The sequence below is a fragment of the Theobroma cacao genome, chromosome 7, assembly GCF_053813885.1.
Source record: "Theobroma cacao isolate CCN51 chromosome 7, ASM5381388v1, whole genome shotgun sequence".
Classification (NCBI taxonomy): Eukaryota; Viridiplantae; Streptophyta; class Magnoliopsida; order Malvales; family Malvaceae; genus Theobroma; species Theobroma cacao.
Genome location: NC_142645.1, coordinates 9,368,922 through 9,391,377, shown reverse-complemented (window position 1 = coordinate 9,391,377; position 22,456 = coordinate 9,368,922). Strand labels below are relative to the sequence as shown.

The 22,456-nt window shown below is 33.2% G+C and overlaps 3 protein-coding genes and 1 pseudogene across 8 annotated transcripts; 1 reads left to right on the top strand and 3 right to left on the bottom strand.

Moving 5' to 3' along the window:
* Positions 1–563: 563 nt before the first annotated feature.
* On the bottom strand, positions 564–3,420 carry LOC18607925 (indole-3-acetic acid-amido synthetase GH3.17-like). Of its 2 annotated transcripts, XM_088808385.1 has the most exons (6): positions 3,359–3,420; positions 3,123–3,194; positions 2,686–2,979; positions 2,350–2,454; positions 1,373–2,226; positions 564–1,249 (listed from the first exon to the last, which is right to left on the bottom strand). In XM_088808385.1, exons 2-6 carry the CDS (start codon positions 3,155–3,157, stop codon positions 687–689), a joined length of 1,851 nt encoding a protein of 616 aa, XP_088664511.1. In that variant the 5' UTR covers positions 3,158–3,194; positions 3,359–3,420; the 3' UTR covers positions 564–686. The 2 variants fall into 2 exon arrangements, with proteins under 2 accessions (XP_088664511.1, XP_017979815.2); XM_018124326.2 differs by lacking the exon at positions 3,359–3,420 and having other exon boundaries at positions 3,123–3,303.
* A 3,909-nt stretch (positions 3,421–7,329) lies between these two features.
* On the bottom strand, positions 7,330–8,768 carry LOC18594396 (indole-3-acetic acid-amido synthetase GH3.17 pseudogene; annotated as a pseudogene).
* Positions 8,769–11,204: 2,436 nt separating this feature from the next.
* Positions 11,205–15,507, top strand: NADK3 (NAD(H) kinase 3). Of its 2 annotated transcripts, none has more exons than XM_088807899.1 (5): positions 11,205–11,371; positions 13,686–13,931; positions 14,060–14,140; positions 14,553–14,704; positions 14,832–15,507. In XM_088807899.1, exons 1-5 carry the CDS (start codon positions 11,279–11,281, stop codon positions 15,151–15,153), a joined length of 894 nt encoding a protein of 297 aa, XP_088664025.1. In that variant the 5' UTR covers positions 11,205–11,278; the 3' UTR covers positions 15,154–15,507. The 2 variants fall into 2 exon arrangements, with proteins under 2 accessions (XP_088664025.1, XP_017980391.2); XM_018124902.2 differs by having other exon boundaries at positions 11,206–11,371; positions 14,787–15,504.
* Positions 15,508–16,988: 1,481 nt separating this feature from the next.
* Positions 16,989–20,695, bottom strand: HEI10 (RING/U-box superfamily protein). Of its 4 annotated transcripts, none has more exons than XM_007021920.3 (10): positions 20,566–20,695; positions 20,361–20,426; positions 19,470–19,575; positions 19,273–19,345; positions 18,769–18,814; positions 18,566–18,596; positions 18,083–18,338; positions 17,813–17,979; positions 17,373–17,659; positions 16,989–17,312 (listed from the first exon to the last, which is right to left on the bottom strand). In XM_007021920.3, the coding sequence occupies exons 3-9, from the start codon at positions 19,537–19,539 to the stop codon at positions 17,388–17,390; spliced, it is 915 nt and encodes a 304-aa protein (XP_007021982.1). In that variant the 5' UTR covers positions 19,540–19,575; positions 20,361–20,426; positions 20,566–20,695; the 3' UTR covers positions 16,989–17,312; positions 17,373–17,387. The 4 variants fall into 4 exon arrangements, with proteins under 4 accessions (XP_007021982.1, XP_007021984.1, XP_007021986.1 ...); XM_007021922.3 differs by having other exon boundaries at positions 17,392–17,659; XM_007021924.3 differs by having other exon boundaries at positions 17,373–17,629.
* Positions 20,696–22,456: the final 1,761 nt, after the last annotated feature.

Below are 22,456 nucleotides of genomic sequence, written 5' to 3'. Positions count from 1 at the left end.
CAAATGTCATTTTGACTAAATCAACTATTAATTATAAAAACTTATTTGGTTCAAAATAAAAATATAAATACGTACTTGGTTTAAAATAAAAGTATAAGAGTTTGATTAAACCCATTAAAAGAATAAAAAGTTATTTAAATTTTATTAAATAGTTTAGAGATTTTTTTAGATATTATTTCTTTTTTTCATTTTGTATATGATAGAAATTACTTTAGTCAATAAGATACTTGTGTTAAGGTTCAAGAGATAATTAATTTGTTACAGTTTGAAACTTTATTTTGAAAGTATAAAGCTCGAATTTATGAGATGAACGAGATGAAAATTATGAGATAATAAGAGAATTAGCTCTTCTTGTGCAAGCGAACATCAAACATATATGAAAACAGGGGCAGTATTTAAGTCCTTTTTGAGTAAAATTCTCCCATATTGTTTGCAAAGATTTTATATACTTTGATTCTATAAATCAATTAAGCTTTTAATTGGACATCTTCAATTTGTTTTTGATCAAAGTTGAATTTGTTTGATAAAAAGATTAATCAGAGACACACAAATCGTGAAGGAGAGATTTTATAATAACTTTATTGATTAGTGAATGTCATTAAAATATCAAACAATTCCAAGCACAACACGACACTTGGAAGAAAACTTCGGGAGAACACTAAAAGATACATATGCCATTTGTTTAGTTACCCCTGTTTCGGAGCCTTTTGGCTAAAATACCCTCCAACCACTCCAGCATCCATTACCTTCAAAGCTTCCTCAGACTTGATGCACCGGGGTGTCTTGTATTGGCCCACAGAAGTTCCTTTCGCTATGAAAAAGTCCATTAGAGCATCAAATGTTCCATGTTTTACCACCCTTATCTCTAATGGCCCTATCCTATTGTCCTTCCTCAGAACTCTATACAAATAATCTAGTGATTCTTCCGCAATGTAGCAGCATTCCTCTGTTATCTTAGGGTTAATCTCCGGAAGATCATCACTTCCTTTCATTTTAAGCTCCCAGAATAATACGTAGTGTCCTGGTGTAGAACAAGTATCAGCATAACTAGTATAGTCGGTCAGAATGAAGCCGAGTGGCTCAATCAGGAGCAAAGCCTGTGTCACTGCTTTCCACAGACCATCTTCCCCTGTCCTCTCCGCATCAATGCTTAAACGGACACCTTGCCTTTTCATAAAACGAAATTGAGGAGCATTGTTGTGAAAACCAGATACCATGAGAATGTCTCCAATTTTATATCTATATAGGCCTGAAAATTTTCAGATAATGAGGAACATAATATTTTATTCCATGACCTCCTTCGGGACTAAAACTGAAAGCTGCTAAGTTTAATTGGCATACAAGATGATCACAAGAGCAGTGAAGAGCTTACCTGTAAAAGTAGTGACAACAATTTCATAACATTGACCAAGCTTCACGTCCACTAGCTCAACAGGTTCAATTTCTTCCTTTTTGTTTAGCGTTTCTTTGCAATCCTGATCATCATAAACGCCTTCCAAATGCTGAGGCTGATCAGCCAATTCTTGATGGTTTTCCTTTATAGGAATGAATTCATAGAATGCCATATTAGGAAGAAGAGTGTATGAGATATTAGAGGGCTTGCTCAGTGGTTCAAGATTGATACCAAGGTAACCTTCAGAAGCAGCATAATATGATGAAACTAAAGGGAGCCCACCACAATAGAATTCAAGAGTTGGAATACATTGGGCCATAGAACCCGTTATGATAACATCTACGAACTTTGTTCTAGGCCAAAGTTCTTTAATTATCCCTTCCCATGATTTTTTACTACATGTGCCTTCTATTGAATCTGCCAGTTGTGGATTTGGTTTGTTGAGGATTAGAGACAAAGCATTTCTGCAGCCAGGGTCGATGATCCAATGGCTAAGTTGACCTGTTCTTATATTAGTACATAGCTCTCTCCAGTAATCTTTTAAGAACCTGATAGCTCGACCGAGAACATTAGCAAAACTGGCACCAACCCTTAAGACCTCATCCCTTTGCAATAATCCACAAAGAAATTGGCAGTACACGCTTTGATTGATGTCTAAGCACAAGATTGTCGCATAAGGACTAGTGTAAACACTGGATATCTGCTTTTGAAAATAACTGCTCTTCAAGCAGCTTGTTAGACTAGGTCTTGCCCTCAAACCAGATGGAGTTCTCATGTCTGGCATGACAAAAAACAAGTACATTCCTTTTCCCTGTTCTAAGCCATCCGCAAACCTGGAATATTGGTAAGCAAGGACAAGTATTTGTCAACCTAGATTGATCTTTATTAACAGTATTACTCATTATATCAAAAGTTGTTTCAACCGAAAAGGATGAAACTGAAGCTTAGTAACTTACTTGTTTATCACAGACCAAGGAAGAGTATTTCTAATGATTGTTCTTTTATCCAATTCTTTAGCTGTCATAGGCATTATCTTATTCTTTCCACCCGAGGTGCCAGAGCTGAATTAAAGGCAGTGCAGTAAAATTACTTTGATGAAGTTTTTGCATAGCAATTCAAGACAATAACCAAAAACCAAATGGAATTTGAATCACCTAGAATCTGCTAACAAGTTAAACTCTTCATTATGGGGTCAAGGTCAAATGTTCAAACCTTTGTAATGATTAGACACACCAACAATTCTCAAGTGCCAAAAAAAAAAATAGATTAAGAAATTACAACATGGTTTGTACCTTAGAGTGAGTTCAAGAAGGGGTTCAGCTAAAAGGATATCTGATGGCTCTCCATTAGCAATTTTCTCCATGTAAGTTTTGATGTCTTCATAATTGATAATGGGAACTTTCTCTTTGAAAAGTTTCTTGTCAGAACTCCCATTGAGAAACTTGTCAAGATATTCAGTATGTACATTTTGAGCCAGTATCTCTTCCAGTAACTGTTGCTGTATTTGATAAGCATTTGTAGTCAAATCCTCTATCATCTTCCAGCCAGTTTCAATGATACCGTCATTTGGTGCCATCAGATCAAAACTGAAAGGAGAGGAGAAATCCAATTGAAAGAATTAACATCATAGGTCTATTAGCACAAAGATAAGAGAGTTCAGAGAATTACTGTGATACAGCAATTAAATACTATTATATTATATCAAAACAATGAAGCAAAAAATGACTACCTTTTGTAGTTCCAGGAGGCAAGACTGTTTGACATAGTGGTTGGGAACAGATACTGAATTCGGAATTGTCAGCTGATTGAAAACAAAAACACAACATATTAAAAAGCTTATGATTGGGGCTATAGAAAAGAACATATATATATATATATATAATTACTGCAAAAATGTTTAGAGAGTTTGGATGAGGAAACGGAGAGAGAGAATAAAAACCAAGAAATACTTAGAGAAAAACAGACTTGTAAAACTAAGAGACTTTGCATGAGGCATTGACAATGGTGCGAGGAAAGCTGGAAACAGCTTTTATAAAGGTGCAAAGTATGAAAAAGCTGTATATTTGAAAATTAAATTAGATGGAAAGGAAGTGGAAAAAATTATATTTTATTCCATGATTATCATATGCTGAGACATTTATATTCTTTAAGAAGCTGGAAATGCAAACAGTAAATATGGTTAAAGTACAGTGAATACTTAAGATGATAAGGGATCAGTTTCCAATATCTTCTTTTTCCAGGAGGAGAGGTTTTTCTGGTGGTCAAGTGAGTAAGCTACAAACATAGAGGAGTCTCAATAGGACAATATGTAATTAGAGTTGTAAGATTTAAAAGGCTGAGTGTAAAGAGCATTGTTCAAACACTAACAGCACGTTTGGTTTTACAAAATAGGCAGGAATGGAATAAAATTGTTATTCTGTGAGAATAGAATAGAATAATTATTACTTTGTTTGGTATTGTGAATGGAATAGAGCAGGAATTGTCATTATGACTTATTATAGTATTTGGTTGGTAAAAATATGATTAGAATAAGAAAGGAATAGGTGATAAAAAAACAGAAATACCGTTGACCATATTAACAATTATTTTCATAAAAAATTAAAATTATCCTTATTATCATTTAAATACACATTTATCCCAAAAAGACAATCATCCATCATAATTATATTTTCTCTCAATTATTAAAAATAATTATAATTTAGTCACATATTTTTATAAATAGATAATTATTTAAAAATATAATTTAATTATATTATATTTTATCCATCATAATCAATTAAATTTGTGTATAGATGTTTATTTTTAGTCAATTCTTCACATATTATGAATCATTTACACTTGTGTTTAGAAAAATATTGGAGAAGAAATATTTGGGAAAAAAATAAAAAAACTAGTAGAAATAGAAAATCATGTTTTTTTTTATATATTAAATAGATGCTTGTCTTTGAAATTAAAAAGATAGTCTTTCATTTTTTTAAAAAAAAAAAAGTAAGTTATGTCTTTTGATATATTAAATAGAAAATCATATCTTTGAAAATAAAAAGATGGCCTTCAATTTTTTCCTAAAAAAAATGTAAATTATGTCTTTTGATAGATTAAATACAAATTCATATTACCTTTTTAAAAAAAAGAAAATCATTTCTTTGAACCCAACATGTAGTAAAATAGGGTAGGAATTACTATTATGACTTATTTTAATGTTTGATTGGTGAGAATAACTTTGAAATAATCTAAGAATAAATGATAAAATGACAAAACTATCATTTTTTATAATAAAATTTATTTTCATAAAAAACAAAAATAAATTATATTTTCATTATATATCAATAATTTATTATTAAATTATTAACATAAATTATTAATATAAATTATTAATATTTTTAATTTATTATTAAATTATTGAATAATTTATTATTAAATTAGTTGTATGATTTTTAATTTTAACAATTTGAATCATTTTTCTCTATTTGTATTTTTCATGTCTTAATCTTTTAATTTATTACATTTTCATTAAACATCAATAATTTATTATTAAATTATTTTTTAATCTTTCAAATTCTATTTTCATTAAAAATTAATAATTTATTAATTGATATAATTTTTATTTTATTTTTTTTCATTTTTCATTTTTTTTCTCATCTTTCCTTTTTCTCTTCGAACGTTGGAGAGCTAATTTGGCGTTGGCCCTGGCTATATCTAGCCGTTGAAGCATCGATCTGGCCAATGGAGCCACCAGATCTGGCGCTTCCTGTGACTAGATTAGCGCTCCAATGGCTAGATTTGGCTACAACCATCATCAAATAAGCACACCAACATCACCGTGGTTTATTTGATGGCCAACAATAGAGAACTTGATGATGACAACAGCGGAGGACGACAGTGGCTGTGGAGGAGGACGGTTGCAAACTTGCTGAGAGAGAGGGGAAGGCAAACGGGTGAGAGAGTGGTTGAGAGAGAGAGAAGGGGTAGACGGGGGAAGACGGACGGGTGAGAGCGAGGGGAAGACCCGCGGCTGAGAGAGAGAAAGACGACCAACTGAGAGAGGAGATGAAGACGGAGGAAGGACGGCTGGCTGAGAGAGGAGATGAACACGAGGGAAGGGCGGCTGATGGAGGAGAGGAAGACGGTGGGCTGAGAGAGAATAGGCTTTTGGGGGAAGGCTGAAACTGCTGAGGAAGATAGGGGAAGGAGGAAGAGAGAGAAAAAAAATTACTTTTTATAGGGATAAAGTGGTGATTTTATTAAACAGTTGAGGGTATTTTAGTCAAATTACAATTTAAACTTATTCCCTCGGTCACGGAATAGATAATACCGGGGGGGAGGGGGGCGGGTATTAGCCATTCCCACCCCAAAGCCATATTTGAGGAATTTCTATTCCTCCGGAATACCTGTTCCGCCTCTTTGTTTGACAACCAAACAAGGGAAACAGAATAGCATGGGAATAGAGGGGGAATAGCCAACCAAACGCGCTGTAAGAAACATCAAATATATGTCTATATTAATTAGACTCAAAATTTTAAAGGTGCAAAATAATTTGAGATTCGAAATGATTGTGTGATAAAACAAACACAAATTGAGTTGAAATCTTAAACAATTCGAATCTCAAAAATCTAAATATATGTCTATATAAATTAGACTCAAAATTTACACATTTATCAATTCAATTTAATATTTCATTATTTTGAAAACAAAAGAATCCCCTTATATAATTGTCTTCTATTAAAAAAAAAATCCCCGTTGCCACCATAGTGGCACCATGGATAACAGTCGAAATTGTTATAGGCCCCTCCATGGCATCAGGAATATATTCGCCGATGATTAAATAATATTCAACTTAAAAAATTATTAAAAGAAATAAATTTAATTAGCTAGCATGTCATAATGAAGTTATATTTAATAGACAATCATGTGAGAATCTTTCGACTTTTAAAATCTAAATATAAATTAATGTATTTTTATATGATATAAAACAGTAAACATAAGTTTTAAACATTTAAAAAGATCAAAATGTGTATCATGTGATTCTAAAGATACGTAAAAAAATAAATAAATTTATCCAGTTCTATTAGGTTAGTAGTGGCAATACAATGGCAAATTTATTGGACCAAACTCAAAAGAGACACAAGTGTAAAGTTCTTCAAAAATATACTCCTGCTATTATTATCTTATCCCTTTAACGAAATTTAGTAAAAAACATTGGTTTTAGTGTGTATTTTTTTAATAAATTGATGTTGCATCTATCAATGTCAAAATATAAAAAAATAAATTTGGAATATTGAAAAAGGAAGAATATTAGGTGTTCATAAAAGAAAAATGGACATAAATTTGGAACATCTAAAAAGGAAATGAGACCATGAGAGTAATAAGTAATAAGTAAGATAATGCTCTTTGCAATGATAAGTTTCTTTTTTTTTTTTTATCAACGTGACAATAAAATATATACAAGTGCTTGAGTTAAAAAATAAATAAATAAATTGAGATGATCGAATAAAGTTAATTAGTTGCAACAGAAAGCCAAATTTGATGGACCAAACTCAAAGAGAAATAAAGCGTAAAGTTGTTGGAAAATATAGAAAGTAAGAAGATGGTCCTTAGCTAGCTAGCTAGCTCTCGAGGAAGGGAAGGCTATATATATGTCATTCTTCTGCAATCAAGTCTTTATTAGGGTAACAATTAAATATTAATATATAACTTGTGTTATAGAATTTTTAAAATATGAAATTCATCAATTATCATAATTATACAAAGTCTTTTGTTCAAACTTTAAAATTCTATTTATTTTATTCATCAATTATCTCAACTCTTAATTACCTATAATGTCCCGTTGCAGGTACAACGGTACAACACTTGTAATTGAATCTCATTAAAATAGCAAGCGACTCCAAGTACAACACTTAGAGGTGAAGTTGGGGAAAACACCAAGAGATATGCCATGACTCATATGCCGTTTATTTAGTTTCCTCCCAAGGAGCCTCTTGGCTAAAATACCTTCCAACCACCCCAGCATCCATTATCTTCAAAGCTTCCTCAGATTTGATGCACCGGGGTGTCTTGTATTGGCTCAGAGAAGTTCCTTTTTCTATGAACAAGTCCATTAGAGCATCAAATGTTCCATGTTTTACGACCCTTGTCTCTAATGGCCCTATCCTCTTGTCCTTCCTCAGAACTCTATATTTATAATCTAGTGATTCTTCCGCAGTGTAGCTGCATTCCTCTGTTTTCTTAGGATTAATCTCCGGAGGATCATGGCTTCCTTTCATTTTAAGCTCCCAGAATAATACGTAGTGCCCTGGTGTAGAACAAGTATCAGCATGTATAGCTAGTATAGTCGGTCAGAATGAAGCCGAGTGGCTCAATCAGGACCCTTGCCTGTGTCACTACCTTCGACAGGCCATCTTCCCTTGTTCACTCCACATCAATGCTTAAAAGGACACCTTGCCTTTACATAAAATGAAATTGAGGAGCATTGTTGTGAAAACCAGTTACCATGAGAGTGTCTCCAATTTTGTATCTGTATAGGCGTGAAAAGTTTTCAAATAATTATGAGAAATAAAATCATAATATTTTATTCCATGAGCTCCTTCGGGACTAAAAGGGAAAGCTGCAAAGCTTAATTGACATACAAGATGATCACAAGAGCAGTGAAGAGCTTACCTGTAAAAGTAGTGACAACAACTTCATAACATTGACCGAGCTTCACGTCCACCAGCTCAACAGGTTCAGTTTCTTCCTTTTTGTCCTGCGTTTCTGCGCAATCCTGACCATAAACGCCTTCCAAATGCTGAGGCTGATCCGCAAATTCTGTATGGTTTTACTTTATAGGAATGAATTCATAGAATGCCATATTAGGAAGAAGAGTGTGTATGAGATATTAGAGGGCTTGCTCAGTGGTTCAAGATTGATACCAAGGTAACATTCAGAAGCAGCATAATATGATGAAACTAAAGGGAGCCCACCACAATAGAATTCAAGCGTTGGAATACATTGGGCCATAGAACCCGTTATGATAACATCTACGAACTTTGTTCTAGGCCGAAGTTCTTTAATTAATTATCCCTTACCATGATTTTCTACTACATGCGCCTTCTATTGAATCTGCCAGTTGTGGATTTGGTTTGTTGAGGATTAGCGACAGAGCATTTCTGCAGCCATGGTCGGTGATTCAATCGCTAAGTTCACCTGTTCTTATATTATCACATAGCTCTCTCCAGTAATCTTTTAAAAACCTGATAGCTCGAGCCAGAACATAAGAAAAACTGGTACCAACCCTTAAGACCTCATCCCTTTGTAATAATCCACAAAGAAATTGGCAGTACATGCTTTGATTGATGTCTAAGCACAAGATTGTGGCATAAGGACTAGTACAACAAAACATGATTTGAAATCGAAATAACATGATGCATAATTATTTATGTTTTAAAATGATTTGATATGTGTAATAATCTAATTAAATTCAACTTCATTGAATTAGAAAAGATCTGAAACTCAAATAATCCAATAAACAAAATATTTAAAATCCAAAATGATTTGACAAAAGAAACAACTCAAACAATAAAATGACTTGACCTGAATAGGATCCAATAAAATTTATGATCTGAACCCGAAACCGACTTGATCTGACTAAACCATGCATCTATAATTTTTACGAGAGACCACATATCAAAATATTCAAATTTACCCAAAAAAAAGTGATAATAATGATACTGATAAATGAAAAGGTGCTTGACAATAATGAAGTGTCCACTTTCCAGCCAACGAATTCATATTAAAGTAATTGTGCAAGATATAAAAGAATAGTGAATTATTATAATTTTTATATTATCACATGATTATACAATTTAAAAAATTATTAAGAAAAATAAATTTAATTAGCTAGTATGTGATAATGGATAAGTTTTTAAGCATAAAAGATTATCAAAATGTGTATCATGTGATTATAGAGATCTAAAAAAATAATTTATTGATTCTTATAAAGTTAACTAGTCATTATATAATAACAATTTTAATGAACCAAACTCAAAGAGACACAACCCTAAAGTTTTTCAAATTGATACTCCTTTAATCACATTATTTTTGTCGTTTTTTTGTTTTGCTATAAAGGAATTTAAGAAAAAAAACATTGATTTTAGTGTAGATTATATTACAATTTTAAATTCTTTTGATAAATTTAGAATATTGTTTGTTAATGTCAAAAAGTAAAGTAAAAAATAATGAAAAATAAATTTAGAATATAGAAAATTAAACCTAAAATATTAAGTGTTTAAAAAAGAAAAATGGGCATAATTTTGAAACATTTAAAAAAATTGACAAAAAAAAATGAACTGGATAGGATAATAAGTAAGATGATGATGGTCCTATAAAACCTTACTTAAAAAATAATAATAATTTATTGAGAGGATCGAAAAAAGTTTATTAGTTGTAATATAAAGCCAAATTTGATGTACCAAACTCAAAGGGATGTCAAGGGTAAAGTCCTTCAAAAATATAGCAAGGAAGAGGATGGTCCTTCCTAGCTTTCGAGGAAGGAGGAAGGAAAGGCTATTATGCTCTTGGCAATGATACTTGAGCTATGTTTTCCTTCCGCTAGGTATGCATAGCAGAGATACTTATTGTGCTGGCAGTGCCCAGTCTGTAGTGGTGGTACAAAATTAAGCTACCACACAGTAGTGGTAGCACTGCCAATAACCTGATCAGGTGGAAGAGAACCTGAAGCAGCTACATTGGCGTATACAACCCCAACCCAGGCAGCTTACAGACCACAAACCAGGGGAGGAGACAAGCCGTGACCAAAATCTGTACAAAAGTATACAGCAGCCATGCAAACGTCTAACAGATGGCTAAACAACAAGCATATGATCAATCAGAAAACCTCCTCCTACTGACTACTGCCGGTTGCCCATGTTGGTTGCTATTAGAGAGTGCAAGAATAGTCTAATGATTTTGTCTTTTCACTACAAACATTATGCACTAGTTTTGCAGTTTTGGTAAATGTTTAATGTATACCACCCTTTGGTCCTTTGCTTATTCTCTATCCCTTCTTCTGCTTTACTTTGAGGAACATGCCCAAACACAAGCAGAGGAAACATTCCAGAAAATCAGATTAGGGCACTTGTATACTGTTATTTAAAGTTAGATATAAATAAAATAATTATATGAATCGTCTTATCTATAACAATATATATATACAAATGGAAAATTCAAAGTTACTTTAAAGTTTGGTCACGTCGTGGTCCCCTTCAGGTGACATGCGGCAGGTTGTGGAAGGTACTGGCCTAGCAAGAGCAGTTAGGAATTTGGGAAGTGATACTTGCATGAATAGAAAAAAATGGCAAGCTATGGAAGGGTACTGACTTAGCAAGAGCAGTTGACGAATAAAGATGCTTACATAAATAAGAAAAAAGATTTAACAGTCGGTAAAAATCTGAAAGGTGACTTGAATGTGAAAAGATTTGAAAGACTACTTGGATGTGAACAAAAAAGAAGTTGCAGGGATTCAAGTGAAAAGATAAAACAAAAAGTACTTTATTTATTTTATAAATACTATTTTTTAATTAATTTAAAATTAAACACAATTATTACAATATATATTATTTTATCGATGTACAATGCTCGAATACAATTATAGTGAAATTTAAAAACTACACCAAAATGTAAAATACATAAATAAAATATTGAACCTAAAACTTTTTTTTTAAGTCCAGCCCGATAACAGGTCTTCAAGCCCGCCATTATGTTGAGTGGGCTTTGGGCTTAGGCCTCCAGTCTAGCCCATGGACTCCTCTGAAGCGTGGTGGTCGTTCCACTTTCCAACTGAAATTTCCAGTTTTCCAGTCCTCGACAACGTTGTCAAGCTTTCTTCTTGGACACAGAAGAAAGAGAAAAACAATGGCAATAAGAAAACTTCTGTTGCTGTTGAAGCCATTTGATGTCTACCATGCTACCCAATCGAACCCGGCCTCTCTCTTCACTAATCCTCGGGTATTATAAAACTCAACTCTCATTTCACTCTCTCAAGCTTTCCTCCGCTTTTTTTATTATTATTATTTTAACATTAGCAATCATGGTGTTTGATGAAATGTCAAAGTAATAGATTGTATTTACTTTACGTATTGTTTTCAATATTTGAGAAGTTTCCGTTGTTGGGTTTGTCTTATTTTTGGTTTTCTTTCTCATTTTTTTGGCTTTCTTAGCGTTGATGAAAATGGCTAAACTTGAGTGTTTATTTAATCTTTAGTTGCTAATAATATGTTTATGAGAAGGTATTAGAGACGTGTTTATTGCTTGCTTCATTTCTTTTGAAAGATGAAAGCTTCTTTTCCCTGGAGAACTTCATTGGTAGGCACAAGATTTGTAGAGTTTTGTTGAATGTGGGTTTTTCTCTTTGTGCACTTTATGATTGCCAATTTATTATCAAGTATTTATCATGTCGTTTTAGTTTCCAGGTAATTCTGGTAGCCTATCAAGCATTTTCAACACAACAACTAGCTTTTGTGTTAGAATTAGTCATGCCGTCAGCAATGACGGAATGGCTTGCTTTAGTTTGAGCTAGGCTTTTTTCTTTAGGTTTTCACGGATGACCAGGAATAGAGGAGTATGTACTCCAAACTTTCAAGCACTGTCTTCAAAGCCTACTCTTTCTCAGCATTGTTTCTGATCTATCCTTCAGCAATCCATTTCTCACTTCTCAGTGCTTTATTAATTATCTTTTGGTCCTAAACAGTTTCCTTCTTTTATTCTCTGTCATCTATTCTTTTTCCAATTTAGGAGTGGATGGGACGGGGAAATGATTTTTCATAACAGCTGAGGTGATATAAATTTCGTCTATGGGCTTAAAAAAGAATTTCAATGACCATTGTTAAAGAGTATGAATATGTGATCATCTACACTCTAGGATGATTGTGATTAGGTCCAATCTGTAATCCTTTTTTAATACTTAATTACAGTTTCAAATCTTCTCCATCATTTCCTTTATGCTCTCTTCCTGCGTTCTTATATGGTTATGATGACCTTTAGTCATGGTGGGTGAGTAACGTTACAAGTTTCTTTTATGATCTAGATTCTATCAGTCCTTGCAAGGTACCAAGATTTTAGTCCCTTAATAGTTGGATAACTTTTCAGCGTAAAAGGGAGGAAATGTAACACCTTTGCCACTTGTAAATTTCAATTTTCAAGAATCACGAAACCATCCCATGAGGTTTTGAAATTTTATGAACCTCTCATTGTTGTCTATATATTAACTGCCCCAGCATCAGTTGTTTGGCCATTGGTTGTCACAAATTATCTCATCTTTCTAGCTGGAAAAGTTTAGGTTAAGTGCCCAAAATCCTGCTTTTTTGTATCCTCCACTTTTTTGTCAGCCCTCGTCATGATTACTGGTTACACCAGGTTGACAAATACTAGCTTATCAAAAAAATTGGTTGACAAATACTAGTTGCCACAAGAAGATAAAATTGCTTTCAGTTTGCAAATTAGAGAATCAATAGGTGATCCATGGCCAAGTGTGGATTTGAATATGATAATCTAAAATACAGAAAGTTTTAGCCCAAAAATAATTATAGTCAAAAGTTTTGAGAGCAAAATTTCATGCCTCACTTATAGAACATGCATACCCTTTTGTCTTCTTAACCTGTCAAACCACTGGACCACTGGACCACTGACATATTTGTCGAATTATTCTCTCTTTTAAACCTCTGTGGTTTCAAATACCCAACTCTTTCTAGAACTTCTTTCTGATGGTATAACAGGCTTCTGATCTCACCCAGCCTCTCAAACTTCACTTTACAGTACTTATTTATATTTTATTCTTACATAAATAATGTAACATATAATTTAAATAATTTTACTTCTTGTATAATACATTCATGTTCCATCCATAAGAATGCATATATATCATGACAGAAACACACCCTGTATCATATGCATATATATCATGACAGAAACACACCCTGTATCATATTGTATCTCACCTAGGTTGACACCATTTCTGATAGATCTTTTGCTCCTATGGCTGACCACATGGACTCCAAGACTTACATAAACTCCAAGACTTGGATTTCCTTTGCATGCATCCCCCACCCCACCAAAAGAAAAAGGGATTCTATTATTTATTACTTGCATCATTCATCCATTTATGAACTACTATGTTTAAGGATCATTGAGACAGAGTAAAAGAGAAAGTTTTGAGGTTACTTGCTATAACTGTTGTATTTAGTTCTCTCTCTCTCTTTCCATCCTAGCACTGGAATTAATTTCTTATTATTTACACTCACTTTTTCGCTTCATGATGTTACAGGTTGTCCATTATCTTAATAATAGAAGTAAGGTGCACAAGGAGGCCATAGACTTATGTCAGAAAATTTTACAGCAAAAGTCAGTTGATTGGCAACCCATTTTTCGTAACGATTTATCGCAACCAATTCGTAATGTGGATTTGGTTGTTACAGTTGGTGGTGATGGCACTCTTTTGCAGGCCAGCCATTTCATGGATGACACAGTTCCAGTTATTGGAGTAAATTCTGATCCTACACAAGCTGAAGAGGTTAGTTCATTTTTCTGGCCAAGCTTTCAATTTGCATGCTGTCTATCAATTGAGAAATTCTTTTTCATTTCTTGGTATTGATACATCTCAGTTGGTGATGCCCATTATTTATATTTTCTTTTGTGTAGGTTGAAGAATTCAGTAATGAGTTTGATGCTAACAGAAGCACTGGCTACTTATGTGCAGCAACAGCGAAAAACTTTGAACAGGTAAAGATGCATATATAGGGTGACAGAGAAATGACATGTTTAGAGGTAGTTTACAGAAAGAACTAATTCTTTAGTGACAAATTTGTCGTCCAATATCATTTGACTCTGAAAAGGAGTAAAATCTTGTGCCTATTTAAGTTTGAGAATAAGCTTTTTACTTTTAACTTACCATTTTAAGAAGTTAAAGGGGGACCTTAGGTAAGAGTGGTAGGTTCTTAACTTACATTCCTGTGCTGAATTTAAGCTTTATCATTTTCCCATGCAAAGTATTTCTACTGGAGTTCCCTTGTATTTTAGCACGATTTATTTTAACTAGCTTGGTTCTTCATACATTAGAAATGACATAGGGCATAGTGTTCTTTTTTACATAAAAGCTCTTGCTGTAGTTTTAGATGTCTGACATTTCTTTCAGGTACTGGACAGCTTTCTAGAGGGTCAGACAGTTCCCTCTAAGTTGTCAAGGATATCAGTATCTGTAAATTCAAAAGTTCTGCCTACATATGCTCTTAATGACATTCTGATTGCACACCCATGTCCTGCAACACTTTCTCGGTTCTCATTCAAGTAAGGAATTTTCATGGATATGTCAGTAACCAGTTATGCATACTTTTACATGCTTTAAAATCGTCATTTTGCATTTTGGCAGAATTAAAAGGGATGACAATTCATGTTCGCCATTAGTTAACTGCAGATCAAGTGGTCTCAGAGTCTCAACTGCTGCAGGATCAACAGCTGCCATGCTCTCAGCAGGAGGATTTGCAATGCCTATTTTGTCTCAAGATCTCCAATATATGGTAAGAGAGCCTATTGCATCTGGAGGAGCCATTTCTGGCCTAATGCATGGATTAATCAAGTCAGACCAGTCCATCGATGCTGCATGGTTTTCTAAAGAGGGTTCGATATATGTTGATGGCTCTTATGTTTTCTTTACAATCCAAAGTGGCGATACCATTGAAATATCTTCTAAGGCCCCAGTTTTGCAAGTTGTTTTAGCTCCTCATTTGTCATCATAAAACTCAATGTACAGAGCTGGCAAATGCTTATAAAAAAACCTTAAACATTTTTTAGCCATGACTAAATCATCGTTCTTGTAAATACAGAAGGGACACATAGAGAACAATCGTTCCTTTTCTTCATACATAATTCAAATCTTTGATTCTTTGAAAGCCACAAATGTGAATTTACCCTCAAGTATTTCAGAATAACATGTGGGGTTGAGTAGGAGACCTAATGTGGACACCATGTTTCGTGCATTATGAATATTAGTGGGCTGAACTGGCAAGGTGTGGCCCCTTCTGTTAAACATTTTGGAGGTAGAATGATGTTGAATCTTTGTAGTATTTGTCTGAAGTCCATATTATGCACAAATAAAGGTAATACTCTGAATACTTTTACTTTCTTTCTTCTCCTTTCTGCCTTGTGGATATTAAACATTAGCAGCATATGAGTGTAGCTTTAAGGGAAGAGAACAAAAGAAATTACCCTTACCCTGCAAAATGGGATTATGTTTCTAATATGTACCCTGACTTAAAAGCCTCTTCACGTGAGTCACCACACCCTGCCATGTGAGTTTTAACTCAGAAACCTTTTGTTCCTTCATTTATCAGTCGGTTTCTTTCCAGTTGTAAGATTCTTCTTTCAAATGCAAAATTATTTCAACTTTGAAGGGACTCATCCTCCATTGTATCTAACATTCTAGAAGAAAATTTAGTGATAATCTGAACTTCCTGCCACAGGAGGAAGAAGCATAGAGCAATTTTATTGTTTAATTTCTCAGTTTTATGGGGAATTTCAGGCTTATGTATAAGCTTAAACCGGAATTCTAAAGATCTTCAACAGTACTTACAATCATAACTCGTAAGGTTTACATTCTCGACATTGAGTTGTCAGAAGAATGATATAATTTAGATTTTGACCTAACGGATAATGTGCCCCAAAAATTGTTTACATAAATAATACTTTGCAATTGTAAACATAAATTATCTGACTGAGATATTTTTAGGGCAGCAATAACTTTTTGCTTTTTGGGCAACTGGCTGGCTCCACTTTTTGATTTTTTGGAATGTCTTTGTCTTATATTTCGGTCACTAATCAAAGCACAAAATCAAATTCTTGTCATCAACCAAATCAGAAAAAAAGTCTCTTTGCCAAAGCAGGAGGTTTCTTCTGTCGGGACAAGACTCCTAAAGGGCAACAAATCTATGTCCCACGCACACATCTCAGGTAGTCCAAATCAAACACTATGGAAACTTCTAGCACTAGCCACAAAAAGGAAACACATGCTAAATAGGTAAGAAAATACATGATGTTGACTTCCCAAGAAACCTCCCAGACAAGGGGCCTAACCATTCTCCACTCAGAAAACTTGAAAGTGTCTTACTTTGAGATATTTTGCATATGGATAACAAAGGATAATTAATTCCTTAGCCTAAAAATGATTTTGGTAATTTGGAAGCTACCATCTTAGGGGTCTCAATCTGCCAGCAACTTCCAGCTATATGTTTGATAGAAAAGGAAATTGTTCCATTCACAGGCATGGTATAAGAAAAGAGTATAGTGCCTAGCCACACATTTCATCACAATAGCACAATTTGCCAAGCAAAAAGATCTTACCAATTCATCAACTGAAACAGTTCCTTGAGATAGACCTTGCATGAATGTTGCTTTAATGGGCAAACTCTTCAGGAGGGTTCCATTCCTTAGAAAAATCAATCAAGGACATAAAGTGGCAATCATGAAAAAGATGAATACTACATGGTCCTGTTATATATCCACATACCATCGAAAATTTGGCAATGACAATGAGGTACCAATGTTTTTCTTTTTCCAAGTTCATGCTCCCACACAATGGTTTAATTGACTTTGCCATATATATTTTTTTCTCTTTTTACTGTCAAACAAAAAGCTAATTATAGAATGTAAAGTTTCTTTAACACTGCTTGTCCATCAAATTCTACATCTATTTGATGTCGACAGCTGCTTCATCCACACAAAGTTATCATGCAAGTCGGCATAGCAAAAAAGGAACAGTGCAATTCTTTACATTTGTGATTCTGACATGTGCATTGATGTTGTTTTAGTTTATTGCTTTGTTCTTAGACTACGATCAAAGTAACCTTATCGGTATGAGTAGTCTAGCCGAGGATAAGCTCATGACTTTGGAATCTACAATCTGGAAAATGAAGATTTCGTTAAAATTCAGCAAATGAGCAAGAAAGTAAATTGAGCATACCTATATTTTTTCTGCTTACGTAAATATTTGAGTGCGATTACGAGAGAGCTGAGGCCGCTTTATAGGAGAGATTATCAGGTTCCTTAGTGTCATTGCCGGGTTAACACCACCAGCTCCAAAAGCAGGGTGAGCGCCACCCCTTCTATTCCCAACATCAACCGGAATGGCTGCTTGTTTTGCTGGTGAGCCACCGGATATGTCAAAATGACCAGAGTTCGAACTATTCTGTCTTGCAGGCCATACATCCTCTCGCGGCCCTGGAGTTTTGGGAGAAAAGATCGACCAATCTGCAACAAATAAGTTAACTGGGTAGGGAAATAATTAAGAAAAATGACTTACAAGGCAGCTGACTCAAATCATGTTATAACAGGAACTAAGGAAAAATATTAAAACTTTTGTCAGTTATTAGTGTACGCAAATAAATAAAAGAACATAATTACCCCTTCGTATAGGGTCTCTGCCATCTACCATGTTAGTAGCTGGATTTGAGAATAAGTCAGCCTCATTTCTAACATAGAAATTATTTGAAGGTTGGATGGCCGACCGTTTCATTGACTCATAGTCACTCCTTAACTGGTCATACATTTCATCAAGCTTTCTCTTCTGTCTGGTATTTTGGATATATGCAAAATATAGCAGGGTTACAGAAGCATAAAATAAACTTTGGGAAACAGAACTAACGAGTTCAAAGAAAAAAAATATAGACTGACCTTGATTTCTCAGAAAACTTTTCTTGGAGCTCTTGCTTATCCTTTGACAAACTCTCAATTTCCTGCTCCATCATCTGACACCTCTTGGCCATTTTCTGATATGCAGTATGCACCTGCTCCAGTTTCTCTGAGAACTTTTCTTGCATTGCCTCACATTTCTGGCGGCACTGAGCTACAATTCTGTTCATCTTGTACTGCATTTCTAATTCCTTTTGCCCAATGTAAAACATCACACTTCTGTATGAACTCTTCATCACTAAATTCATTAAGGAAATGCATGTCTGTAAGGTTTTTTCTCATAGAACAGAATCCATTCTCTCTCTTAATAGCAAACTCTTTCAAATGAAACAGAACATCAAAAACAACTAACAAGATCCTCTTCTTATTCTATTTTGGTAGCTCTCTAGTGTCTGATACAATGAGGCTTCAGAACAAAAATACCACATAAACGGAAAATCACATAGTCTAGATTATGAAGGATACATATCTGCGGAGACACGCCAGCCATTGCCATCTGCAATAAAATGCATGATGTTACTGAGCAGCAAAACAATTAGACAAATAACAAAGCAGCACCACAATGGAAGACAAAGAAAAACTAGAGCATGGTGTAAATTTAACAAGGGAGATGTTTTAATCAGTAAAAACAAGCTGCATACAATGATCCAAGTGAAGCATTTGCTTACATTTATCCATTCATCATTTGGGTTGATATCCACAGGTTTCATAAGACTGAGAATCAAAATTCCCATATGAGTTGAGTAGAATTGAGATTAATAAGATACAACATACAAGTAAGTAAAAGTAAAAGCAGTGCAGAACAATCCTAACCCCATATGAGTTGAGTAGAATTGAGATTAATAAGATACAACATACAAGTAAGTAAAAGTAAAAGCAATGCAGAACAATCCTAACCCTGGTGCTTGATGACAAATTAACAACAACAGTCACCTATATATTCTGTAAGCAGTCTACAAATTAGTGAAAAGAGGAAAGAAAAGTCTAAGACAGACCATCGTTGCCAAATAACTATATTTTTTCGTTTAGACACAGGTCTTCATTAACATATTATAAACATCCAATTTCTTTTTTGTTTTCATTTTTTATTGTGAAAACTAATGCCTTAGTTTTAGAAAGCAAAATTCTAGAAAGCATTGCAAAGACCAACATCCACCAGATAAAATTCTTACCTCTTAGAGAGAACTTGATCACAAATGGGACAAGCTGCATCATTGCTAAGGATCTTGCTCGCATCTTCAGTGCCTATTTACAATGTCAAGGAATCTTGGCAATGTACCAACTATTTCTTTATCTCAAACAATGGAAAGAAACAGATATAAAATGTATACATTCTGCAATGGCAGAATAAAGAAATGCAATAGGATACACAAGAGGTGACCACAGGTAGTGGAAACGGCTCGCCCTTCTAATTCACGCCAGCATGCGTTGCATCTCATCTCAATTGATAGTATTTGTCGATACAGAAACTATATCTGCATATCACAACCAACCATCAGGGCAAGATTCTGTAGGAGTATGTATTTCCATATACAGTTCAAGTCAATGAATGCCACAGATTGTTGTTTCATGAATTAAAGGAACAAAGCTTTGGCCCCAGTAAGAGGAACTTCATGGTGTTGATCAATAGAATCTTGTGCTCTGTTTGGTTGTTATATTTGCTTCCTAAGAAGTAAGAAGTTGCTATAAAATAAATAAGCAAATGGCTTGAATGAAAATCATAGTAATTGATCTAAAAATGAAAATAAACTTAACTACACTTCTTATTACATAAGTAAAATCATGCATTCTGTTGTTCACAATATTTTTCTTTTTTATTTTAAATTATTTAAATATTTTTCAGGCTTTTGTTCTCAGAGAAAGTTATAAACAAGTAGGATAAGCACCAGAAATTGAATTATTACATAAACTTTAAAATTTCAGGAAATTTGTAGGGAAAATTCAATATTCTAACCAGTCCAGCCCAATTTTTGAATAAGTAATTCAGAAATTATTCATAGTCAGGTTTTGATAATATATCATCAGATTTTAGGAGAAAAACGTGAAATCCTTATAAATTCGCGGAGTTTCAATTAATCAGGAAAATTAATATTTGTTTTGATCTCGATTCTGATATTACTATGAGGCCAGATCAAATCAACGGAAGTTATAATTTTATGAGGTTCCAAACAAGGAAAAAGAAAACCTATAGTTCGAGATTTCAAAATTTTCTTTTTCGTCTTCCTAAATTTTCTTTGCAACCAAACAGACTTATAATTACCGTTTTATCCGCAAGTTGACCGGATATTACTCCCAAAACCGCAGATTCTCTAGCTTGATCAAATCCCTACAAATTAACAGATCATAAATGAAGAAAAAATTCAAAAAAAAAAGAAAAAAAAAAACAGAGATGAAAACGGAGAACAGAGGAAGAAATCGGGAAAGCAACAAAAGAAAAGTTAAAATCGGAGAAACATTTGTTTTACCTTCAAATTTCCTGAATATTTTTCAGAGGAAAATAAGCCTCTTTTTCACTTTTATTCTGTGTTCGTGAAAGCTCTGAGACGAAGATATGAACTTTGGCGCGAACTTTTCTATTTAAAACTACTGGAGTTTTTGAATCTTCGAATAAGCTCGTCAACGGTTGAAATTACATAAATAGGATCAAATATATGAGAAACGGGGAACTTGATAAGGGTAAAACGGTAAAATTGATTACCTTGAATCTGATGAGAATAACCAAGTAAGAACGTGGCCATTTGAACTAAAGCTGTAGATTACTCTTTCAAAAACTTTCTATTCTCTAAACCTCTATTAGCATAATACTTTTAAGTAAGAGTGATTAATTTTTACATTAATTTTTAATATTTTCTATTTTTTAAAAAATACAAAGAAGAGACATTTTTTTACCCAATTCAGTGAGGGAAAATTAAAATTTACACTTAATTTTGAATTATTATATTATATCATATTAAAAGGCAACGGGTTTCGAGCCAAGGTTAGTTGAACATTTATTTCAACCCTTGTCCTTGCAATTTTAATGCATAGGTCTGCCTCCGCAAATATTAAGAAGCAGCAGTGATTTAATAATCTTTTTTAATCTAACATGTTGTGGCTTATAAATTTTTAATGTAGGCAATAAATTAAAAATTAGTGACTACACTCGCTATATATAATTAATTCAACTTCATTCCATTCTCCTAAGCTAATTTATATACACTTATTAAAGTAGATTATTGATAAACAATGTGCATTGATTTATCTAAATAAATACAAAATTATACTTAAACCAAAAAACTAATAATAACAAATGGACATTTTAGCCATCAAACTTTTTCAAAATGTTACTTCTAGGCTTATTGAATTTTTATTTTTAGAAATCAAGCCACTTGAAAATTTATTTTAGTACTAATTACCTATTTACATTTTAAAATTCGTTCAATCAAAAATTATGTTATGCAAGAAAATAAAAAATTATAATATAAAAATAATGAATCTATTAAGAATTATACATCGAATATATATTCCTTAACGAGTTTGTGTTTTTCTTCTTCTCCGAAATAAATACTTGATGACTTAATTTTATAAAATTAAATTCAATGATTAAAAGTAACGTAATGGTTATAATGTGTATTATTTCCAAAAACAAAAAAAAAAAATTGATAATTGAGGTTTATCAAACTTATTTTAAATTAGAGAGTTTCTAAAATATCGTGCACAATGTGATCTGATTCTTCATTATTTTTCGATTCATTACTTTTTAATACGTTTTAAATCATTGTTCATAAGTAAGATTTTCACATTCATGGAGTTCTGAACAAAAAAGGTGATGGAGGGAAGTTCAGTGCCGTGTGGTGGGGGCTCCTCATTGCACCACACGCCTATTCTCCACCACACACCGTAATGGAGAAGGTGGGAATAATGATAGATGACTAGATAGGTAGGTCTAAATTATTGTTTAATTTTATTTTATGTTATAACTTTTATTAAATATAAGTTGCCACACCCCGAATCTAAGTCTTGGCTTGACTTAACAATTTTATATATAACACGATAACAGGATAGGGAGTTAAATAAATTTTAATTTAAAGTAATCGTATTTTGTATGTTAATTATGTCACAGTTGATATATGAAAATTTTTACATCTTAAACGTATTAAATTTATTTAAGACACGTTTAGTTAATTATTTTATCATAAATCTAAATTTATTTATTATTAATTTAATTAATCATGTAAACATGTCTACCAACACGTTTTTGACCTAATTATGAACCTTTTAAACCCCTTATAAATGCTTTGTATTATTATGGTTATGATGATCGTGATGGATTTTATTGTTGATTGATAATCATAGTGGATTTTATTATGCTTTATG

Bases quoted from the DNA above. Each gene is read 5' to 3' on its own strand.
- LOC18607925 (XM_088808385.1), bottom strand. From the start codon at position 3,157: ATGTCAAACAGTCTTGCCTCCTGGAACTACAAAAG. The intron at 2,455-2,685 runs GTACAAACCATG...CCTTTAATTCAG, and splicing joins CTTCTTGAACTCACTCTAAG to CTCTGGCACCTCGGGTGGAA. The intron at 2,227-2,349 runs GTAAGTTACTAA...CCAATATTCCAG, and splicing joins CCTTGGTCTGTGATAAACAA to GTTTGCGGATGGCTTAGAAC.
- NADK3 (XM_018124902.2), top strand. From the start codon at position 11,279: ATGGCAATAAGAAAACTTCTGTTGCTGTTGAAGCCATTTGATGTCTAC. The intron at 11,372-13,685 runs GTATTATAAAAC...ATGATGTTACAG, and splicing joins CTCTCTTCACTAATCCTCGG to GTTGTCCATTATCTTAATAA. The intron at 14,705-14,786 runs GTAAGGAATTTT...GCATTTTGGCAG, and splicing joins CTTTCTCGGTTCTCATTCAA to AATTAAAAGGGATGACAATT.
- HEI10 (XM_007021922.3), bottom strand. From the start codon at position 19,539: ATGAGATGCAACGCATGCTGGCGTGAATTAGAAGGGCGAGCCGTTTCC. The intron at 18,597-18,768 runs GTAAGCAAATGC...ATTTTATTGCAG, and splicing joins CAAATGATGAATGGATAAAT to ATGGCAATGGCTGGCGTGTC. The intron at 18,339-18,565 runs GTATCCTTCATA...TAATGAATTTAG, and splicing joins TGGCGTGTCTCCGCAGATAT to TGATGAAGAGTTCATACAGA.